The sequence below is a fragment of the Mastomys coucha genome, unplaced genomic scaffold (assembly GCF_008632895.1).
Source record: "Mastomys coucha isolate ucsf_1 unplaced genomic scaffold, UCSF_Mcou_1 pScaffold15, whole genome shotgun sequence".
Lineage (NCBI taxonomy): Eukaryota > Metazoa > Chordata > Mammalia > Rodentia > Muridae > Mastomys > Mastomys coucha.
Window position 1 is genome coordinate 45,017,361 of NW_022196897.1, and position 9,748 is coordinate 45,027,108.

Here is a 9,748-nt window from a genome sequence, read left to right on the forward strand (position 1 = left end):
CTCTCTCTCTCTCTCTCTCTCTCTCTCTCTCTCTCTCTCTCTCTCCCTTCCTTTCTTTGAACTCTGCTTTCCATCCCTGAATAAACTCTATTCTATACTACTATACTTTTGTGTGGCTGGTACCCTCAGGGGGAAGGGATGCCTCAGCTAGGCCCACAGAGGCACCTCATTCCTCCAAACACCGAACATATCCCCAGTCTCTCTTTCTTTTTATAAAATATAACACTAATAACTTCCTGATTCAATCCAAACAGGAACACATGTGACATATTTTATATTTTGGGGTTCTATAAAGAGTTTTTTAGAAAAGAGATGAAGAGAAATTTGCATAGATGTTTAGGAAAGGGAATTTTTGATTCATGGATCAGAAAGCAGTCCGCCATATACAAAATTAAATAAGCCTTTTGGATTTTCTTTTCTTCTGTGAAAATGCTTTTCTAAGTTGCAAGTACTTCTTAGCAGACAGGAGTTGGGGGGGGTGTCCCCAGATAGTTCTGTGGCATTGTTAATTGCCTATGATTTGTGAAGCACCACTTGATAATTGGCACTTATTACTGACTCATTCCCAGGTCTGGATGTGTGGTGGTGAAATCGAGATCATTCCCTGTTCCAGAGTGGGCCACATATTCAGAAATGACAATCCATATTCATTCCCCAAAGACCGTATGAAGACGGTGGAACGGAATCTGGTGCGAGTTGCTGAGGTCTGGCTTGATGAATACAAGGATCTCTTCTATGGCCATGGGGATCACCTCATAGACCAAGGGCTGGATGTGGGCAACCTTACCCAGCAAAGGGAGCTGCGGAAGAAGCTGAAATGCAAAAGTTTCAAGTGGTACTTGAACAATGTCTTTCCTGACTTGAAGGCTCCCGTTGTGAGAGCTAGTGGTGTGGTAAGTTTACATGGCCATTTTGATAAAATAACAAGCTCCTTCAAGCATGCTTAGAAGAGAATGACATATTATACTTTAAGCAGCAGGCATGGATGCCACAAAGAGAGAGTATAGATAGATGAGAGATGTTAGAGGTAAATCTGAGGAAATCTATCATATGTTATGATGACTGATAACTAAATATCACATATCTATACTGCATACAAGAGACCAGGCAGTATGTCAGGATGTAGGCTTCATCTCCTCTTTGGAATTTGACACTGAATAGAGAACAGGATAATAAGAAAACAAAGTCTGGATACAGAACACAATGTCTCTTATAAAGGAATGGGCTAGGAGTGCTGATACCTTTTAAATGTATGCTGTCAAGAAATCCTGTCAGAAGACTAAACTCCAGGTCTGTGACATAGTGTCCACCCAGCTCCGCAAGAGTCGGGGTGGAGACACAGCTGCTACACAACTCAGGACAGGCTGGAGCAATCAAGATACGTCGAGGTTAATGGTACTGTCAGGGGATAAATGGCGAAACATAGGTAGAGAAGGGAGAGTCAGTTCATGTAGAGCCTTGTGAGTAATTTTCTTTCTATATTTCCTTCCTTCTTCAGTGGGGTTGAATACAAGCTTTAAATACGGGGGAAATACAGGCTCTAATTGGGTTCTAAAAAACTTTTGTAGAGAGGTTGAAAATAATAAAAATAGTCAAGGCACTAGAGGAGGTTTCACAAAGGGTAAACTGAGGCAAATAGTTTGAATGGGGCACATTGCAAAGGGAAACTTGAAACTGAGACCCTGGGGCAAAGAAAGCCTGGAGTCCACCCAGGAGTGCTGATTCCTGTGATGGCCTGTGACAAGCCAGTCCTCCACTTGAGCTCATGTTTACGTTTGTGATTAGTCTCACTTTTTTCATGCTTCCACACATAGCCCCAGCCCCATGTTCAGGAAGCTCTCTAACTTGACTGTTAGTAGAACTGTGGTCTCTGGCTCTTCCTAGGAAATAAAAGTATGAACCAGCCCTTTCCCCAGACTGTCAAATCTCCTGATAACGAAGACTTGATAAAAAAAAAAAAGATGCTGTTGTCCCTACTGTAGAAATCTAGGGACGGTATTAAAAACAGGAAAGCATTCTGAATATTTGTTCTGATTTTATAAAATTTAACCAAGAAATACATGTAACCTGGCTTATTTGTAACAGTTGTGAACAGCTCCCAAGAGTACAGCAGGATTTGGAGTGGGTCAAAGTAGATATCTGCTACTTTAGACAACTAAATAGAAAGGACATATTCGCCTTTGTCACATCAAACACATCACTTAATGTTTACAGTCCATCCTCCAAACAAGGATGGCCACCAAACGGCTCTATACATTTCTCCAGAGAATCGGAACAGTAGCACTACTGAACTTTAGCCACTAGAGGGTGCAATCAAACTATCTTTTGGTTCCGTTGTAAGTTGCCACTGATCTTTGTAAAGCTCTCCTCCTCACACAACATGGCCTGCAGATGCCTGCACCCTAAAGTATGAAATGCTGTGTATACATTTCACCCGATTTCACCAGACCATTTTTTTTGTATTTCTGTTCTCTTTTCTGCCTCAAGCAGACAAAAATTAATGAAGATACCATTTGCTTTCTTCTGACAATAATAGTGTTATTACCATTCACATTTTTGAGTTGTTTTTTTTTTCCAGTTAATAACCGAATATAATTCAGTAGACCATGACAATCAGGAAAAAGTTGTAAAATTTTAAAATCTGTTTGTTTCTTGATTCACATTTTCCAATCACTTAACCTGTACACCTTGAAATTTATGCCCAATCAATGTTATTTTTGTTGTAATTTCTCACAAAGTAAGTAATATTTTAAATCAATAAACAACCTCATCAACACTGCGTTTTTAAAATGAGTACATTGTTAGCAAACAGCTAATCCTAAAATTTAACAATTATGTAAGTAAGTGTTAGGAATCTCCACCTTTGACATTGGGAAAATGAAATTATTCAACACACAAAAAAATATAAAATGTACTCAGTACTTGTGTGTTTTTTTTTTAACATGAAATAGTTTGCATGAAGGACCAGGGAGAAGATGTTTTCCCTCAGCCTGCAGAAAGGGACAGTTTAAAATCAAAACAAAACAATAGCAACAACAAAAGTACATAAATGAAAAAAAAAAGTACATAAATGGCTCCCTAAACCATATTCTGGGTAGTGCTAGCTGTGCAGAGTAAAGTAGATCTGGGAAAGGAAACACTCTCCTGAGCCTAAAACTGAGTTCTGGAAGATTCTGAGAGGCTCTAGGGTAGGCAAGTTGCTTAGCTGTACTGGAGCCAGAGTTTTCCAAACTTACTTTGTGGTAGGATTTCTGAATGAGCCCTGAGGACATGGAACTTATTTCTCTGTTAGAATCCAAAGAACAATTAGGGTTTTGATTTCCTCCTTTGAACTATAAAATTGTTCTGTGCCTTGTGCTCCCTGAACTTAGAGTGCCATTGCTCGGTTCTCCACGCTACCCCTGCTCAGACCTACTGGTGTGGATGTGGATGTATTTGCCATTTTAAGCTGTGAATGGAACATTTTGAAGATTCGTTTAAAAAATGGAGGTCTGTCCTAGAATTTCTTTGTGTTCCCGTGTCAGACGCTGTAGAGATTTCCAACCAATAAAACTGCTGTTTGTTTATATTCCTAGAAGGTCAGTGAGGGTTCCTAGCCCTAGCAGGTAGATCACATTTTTTATTTCAAACCCAAACGAAGGTCAGTGTAAGGTTTTAGATTCTCAGAAAGAATGTAACTTCCATGTTTTCTCCCTGTGCTAATAGATCAAGGCTTTTCCTAGAACCCACTGGCAGAAGGTGGTCTTTGCGTGGGGCAGCTCAGTTCCAGCTCTGACTCGCTCATACCCACACCTCACATACCCCACATGCCCACACCAATCCCCATCTGTTTCTATGGGGACATTCTTCCTACTTACCAAGATTGCAGTAATCCTTCTCGGGCTTCTCTCTGCATTTCTGATCTCACACACAATTCCCCACTTATCTTCAAGCTAAGCTATGCATTCACAAGTACAAACCAATGGACTAGACACCCCTCTTCAAAATCTGATGAGCCTGAAGCCAACGTGGCCTCTATTATTGCAGCACTCCAGAACTGGAGCTCTGTGCTCTGTATTGAAAGAACACAAATGTGCTCACTATCTCACAAGCTTATCTGGCTTTCATGGGATGCATATAATTCCCCCTCTACACTCCCAGTAAATTGAAAAACCTAAATTGCATTATTAACCTACCATCTTGTTAGTCCTGCCCAACACGTCAAAGGAATCAACCCTGTCTGCATTAAATGATGACCGAGAAAAAGTTTCTTCCATATTTGACCCTGCAAATCCATTAAAAACTCCAGTCTGCCAGAGAGGTCCCTCATGTTTGGCTCTGTTTTAGCTTTCGTGATTTTCCTGTAATGAGTCGTAGCATGACTGAGTCATTAGAAAGAGTCTGCCAGGGAATTAGCTGGAATCTGCTGTTCCCTGAAGGACTCAATTTATCTATGATTCAGTACCTAAGTGATCAGATAACTTAGAGGGGTCAGCCAAAGAACATAGCCTCTAATTCCTGGCTTGAAATTGAAGGTGTGGACACTGACTTTTAAAATATGCATTGAGATCAATTCAAGCCCTCCCCCTCCCAAATCCTTACTGTCTGTTCCAACTTTTGCTCATTTTCATTCACCATTCTAGCAAAGAGTTAATGACAAGCTAACACTCATTGCCACTGGGACTGAAATCACAGGCTTAAACTGACAGCTGTGCTGTGACAAAGTGACATTGTGTCTCTGTTAGAGAAGTGACCAAGAAAATCATATAGTGCAGACTTTTGCTAATCTATCGACCATCTTTTAACCTTATGATCTTCTACTTTGTATCTTCAAAATGTGTCTGAATGTAATGTTTTTTTGATTAAGATATGTCAGTCCTTAATGCTCACTTTGTATTTTGCCTCGTAGCTTATTAATATGGCCTTGGGCAAGTGTGTTTCCATTGAAAATATCACAGCCATCCTCGAGGACTGTGATGGGAGCAGCCAGGTAGGCTCAGCCTGGGTTCTCTGTCTCTCCGCATTGGCTATAGTGATAGACATGCTTCATACTCACATGACAACTGACCTCCATCCAGGAGAAATCCATAGATTTCTCGATGCCAGTGGAATCAATAGCCTGGTACAAGGAAGTGCTACTCAACAGAGAAGCAATAACAGAAAAAGTTGTTACTGAAGTCCTGGCTCCGTGATGGATTTATTCTTGGCTTTTATCCATGCCAAACTAGCTCAACATACACAAAGTCTTAAACTTTTTTGTAAGAGGCAGTGAAGATAGTGCCTGTCTCTAAAGCTGAAATTAATTGGCAACACACAGGGACCGATAAGCACTATCTAATGGTGGGTGCTCTGTAGATGTTGGATGTAGTGATAAAGACAAAATGCCCAAAATACAGCTGGCAAAATGGCTCAGTGGGTAAAGGGGCTTGCTATACAATGGGTTCAATCCCTGAGACCTCCATGAATGTGTACTGAAAGAATCAATTCCACACTACTCCTCTGACTTCCACAAACCAGCTGTGACATACATGCCTATGTATCACATACGCACATACATACATACATATAACTATACTAAGAAATTTAAAAGTTTATCAACAGATAATATAGAAACCATGTTTTTGAGCATCCTGAGGACTCAGCTTTATTTTCTGATTCGATTCCTGTCCCCAACTTTTCCCCTTCTTCTGAATTTTAAAGGAGACATTCCATAAACCACAATCCTTGATGAAAAAAATCTTTCAATAAAATGACCACAAAAATCAGAGCACAGTGAATGGGAAAGGGTGTGGGGCCAGGAAAACAGAAAGGACTACTCTTGCTGTGTGGTAAGCAAGCTCCAAGGGATTGCATCCTCCTCTTCAGCACCTGCACCCCAGTTGAGAATAGCATCTACTTTAGATGCTAAATTGGACTCGTGGGAACACTAATTCATGTGTATTAATCATCCCCCCAGATTGAAGATCACACTTTCCTAGACAGATCCTTTCGAAATGATGTCCTTGGCTTGCTGAATTATTTCTTTGTCCTGATTTAAGCATTGTGGCTTGTCCTTTCAAGCACACCCCATCTCGACATCTTATTCCTAAGTTGCCCTTAGAATAGAAGGCATGTCTGTCAGAGTAAATCTTCTGTGGATCATAAACCTGAAGCAAAGGAAACATTTTCGTAATTAGGAAAGAGGGAAGATGATATGTTTAAAGAATCAACTGAAAGAAATAACTTTTTCTTATTAACAATTCACAGTGGAGAATGTCATAAATTATAGAAAAACCAACTACAGAATTAGTTTGAACTATATTAAAATATTCAATAATGTACACCTTTGTTTTTAGGAACTTGGTATACCTGTAAAATCAATATTTCATCAAAAACCCAACTTCTGTTCTTGAATACCAGTGAGTTGAGAAGTGGGGACCAAAGTGTGAGTAATAGAGCCACCTTCTACTAGAAAACTCCATCATACTTTGGCCCTCCTGAACCTTTTGAGCTTCTCTTGCCAGTGGTTTGTTTGAATAATAAAAAAGACAGGAATGTAGAGGAAGTTAGTTTGATTGGGTCAGAATTGATAAGGTTTAACACTAGACTTGTGTTCATCTAAAACAACTCAGAAGAAATGAAAACCTTAGCTTCACCTTCAATTCCTGTCCCTTACTTTAACTACAAGTCTGCTTAGATTTTTACTTTTTGTTGTTGTTGCTGTTGTTGTATGTGTGTGGTTTTTTTCTTCGAGACAGGGTTTCTCTGTGTAGCTCTGGCTGTCCTGGAACTCACTCTGTAGACCAGGCTATCCTTGAACTCAGAAATCCACCTGACTTTGCCTCCCAAGTGCTGGGATTAAAGGTGTGCTCCACCACTGCCTTTAAAACCTTTCTACAGTAATGTTCAGCTTATCTTAGTAACTATATAACCTCCTAGTCTGTTATCACAATTCTCAGACACTGATACCCACACAAATCATCTGGGGAGTTTCTTAGGTGAGACTGACTTACAGGGTCTATAGTGCGGCTGAGTTCCAGCATTTCTCACTACTGTCTGGGTGGTAGGATACTGACTCAGCGACTATTCTTTGAGTGGCAAGATTTGCTACCTTTTCTTTAGTGTGCCTTGTAGTCTAAATTAAGTCTTAACTTGGAGCCCATCATAGTGATACAGGCCTATAATTCCAGCTGTTAGAGAGGCTGAGTCAAGAAAATAGTGATTTTAGGGCTTTCCTAGACTACATAACAAAGGCAAAGCTATTGTGACTTAGTGTACTAACAACATACGCTGCTTTCGGTGATATTTACTAAGAGTGTACTGTATGCTAGACACATGAAAATAATTACTGAAACTCACAGACATAGTCCTTCTGTCCAACAGTAAAATGGAAAATATGACAGTGGGCAGGTAAAATAGTGCACATACCTCATTGGGTCAGAGTGCCCATGGTCTCACTTATTCTTAATAAAAGGTTTGGCAACCTCCTCTGCCTCTGCTTGCTAACTGGATGGTCTTTCCTGTTCCCGTTGTTCCCTACAGCTTCAACAATTTAATTATACCTGGGTAAGACTTATTAAGCACGGAGAGTGGTGTGTGGCACCCATCCCTGATAAAGGATCCCTGACACTGTACCCTTGTGATAACAGAAACAACAGGCTTAAATGGCTGCACAAATCAGCATCGGCCTTTCATCCAGAACTGGTAAGCAAAATACCTGTGCCACCCTTGACCACAAAGTCAACTTTCAGTCAAAGGGAACATAAAACTTGCTTTATCAATCTCCTCTGTTGGAAGCCTTAAATGCTGTCTGTAACAATAGAGATTGTGTGAAGTTTCACTCAGGGGCATGAAGACCATTTAATTTTGCTTGCTCTTTTTTTTTTCAACTCAGTGGTTTAAATTAAAGGTGCCTCTTTCTTCCCGTCATATTGGTAACATCCTAGATGCTAACATTCATCTAAATCAGACAACAATGTCATGGGTATTGCTGAAACTTATTCCCAAGCGTTACGAGGAGTGTAGAGGTGGAGTACATAGAAAAAGCAAGAAACTATGCTTTCTACAAACGTTGCTGTCTAGAGTGATTCCAGTTCCCCTTTCTGCCCTCTTTCCAGGAAAGAGGTCTTTTCCTCACCTCCATGTGGGTCTACAGATAGGGCTGTCCACAGCAGGGACTGATTAAGAGAGGGCGACTGTGTGTCTCTTGCCCGATTTGGTGATAACACATCACCTGGCTGAGAATGTTTACACCGCAGTGGTTATCTTAACAAGCTACCCCAGTGCTGCTACACTCAGTCTCAAGGTCCACTCAGTGTCTCCCAGTCCTGTATGAAGCAGACTCAAGGTCATAAGCTTTCTCTTAGAATCTTGAGATGCTAGGAATAGTCTCAAGACTGTCTTCTCAAATTTCTGCTTTCCCACTAGCATGCAGCCACTGAATGTCTTGCAGGCACTGGTGTTGTGGCTACAGTTCTCTCAGGAGCTTGCCTAGGGGAGACTGTCTTGATTATGTTAATTGGTGTGTGAAGACCCAGCTTCCTCTTGAATGAGTCTATTCCTTAGAAGGAGATGTTAGGCTGGGTGCAGCAAAGTGAGCTGAGAACTATATAACATTGATCTTCTAATCTCTGTTCATGAAATGTGACTAGCCCCACAAAACTACTGACACTCGGAAACTCCCCATCCATTGAGGGGTTGTGGGATGTCATCTTGAACTGTGAGCTGAAATAAACTGTTGTCCCTCAAGTTGTTTTTATTGGTATTTTATCACAGCAACAGAAAAGAACCAAAAAATATTGCCATAAAGCAACAACAATATAGAAATCATGATTCTATATTGAGTTGGCCTCAATCAAAGCTCATTTTATTTTGTGGGTATCACACATGTCCTAACACACATGTGTGTGTATGTGTACAGTGTGTGTGTGTGTGTGTGTGTACAGTGTGTGTGTGTTTTCTCTTTACTGATTCTGATTATTGTCAGCTGGTAGTACCAAATAGAGATTGATTAATATAAAAACTTTGACTTTTATTTTTCATATTTTTGGGAAAATTTCATGAATATTTATCAACTAAATTACAACCCACCCCTGCTTCCTTAACACATTGCAACAAAAGTGCCACACAAGGGGGCCGGAAGGAAAGGGGGACAATGGAAATCAAAATGTACTTTGTGTGCACAAGTGAATGTTGGACAGGATTTACAGTGAGGCAGTATGTAAGAGTAGATCTTACACAGGAAGCCAATTTGGAAAAGGTTAGGAACTAAGATAGCAGAAACTAGGAATGTGTGGTTTGCTACATGGTTGCCTTCTGCATTTCAGCCCCTCTGTGTCTAGATATGTGTAGAAGGCCAAAGATGAATAGCCTGTAATTGACTTTCTCTCTCCCTCCCTTTCTCCCTACCTACCTACTTCCCTACCTCCCCCCTCCTGCTCTCCCCCTCTCCCCCTCTTTCTCTCCCCCCTCTCTCTACCCTACTCTCTCTCTGTGTTTGTGTGTCTCTCTCCTTTTTCTTTATCTTTTGACAATTATCATACAAATTCTCCTAAGTCCCTTGCTATCATTTTAGAAAAATTCCTAAAAAAGCAGAGAGGAGTCAGATCCACTTTAGAGGTCTGAGTTCATCTTAGGTTGGCCTTTTTTGTTTGTTTGTGTGTTTTTATTATTTGTTTATTAGATGTTTTCTTTATTTACAATATCTCCTTTCCCAGGTTCCCCTCCAAAAGAAAAAGGCAAAAGAAAATAAAATAAGAAAAGGAGAAATTCGCATGTAAATAAAGAAAAT

General features: G+C 40.4%; 1 protein-coding gene across 1 annotated transcript in view; it reads left to right on the plus strand.

Moving 5' to 3' along the window:
- Positions 1 to 9,748, plus strand: part of Galnt5 (polypeptide N-acetylgalactosaminyltransferase 5) — a 40,892-nt gene that overhangs the window by 29,079 nt on the left and 2,065 nt on the right. Inside the window, exons 7-9 of the mRNA XM_031373382.1 lie at positions 570 to 893; positions 4,889 to 4,969; positions 7,501 to 7,662. Coding sequence (XP_031229242.1) covers positions 570 to 893; positions 4,889 to 4,969; positions 7,501 to 7,662 — 567 coding nt within the window. The remainder of the gene's footprint in view (positions 1 to 569; positions 894 to 4,888; positions 4,970 to 7,500; positions 7,663 to 9,748) is intronic.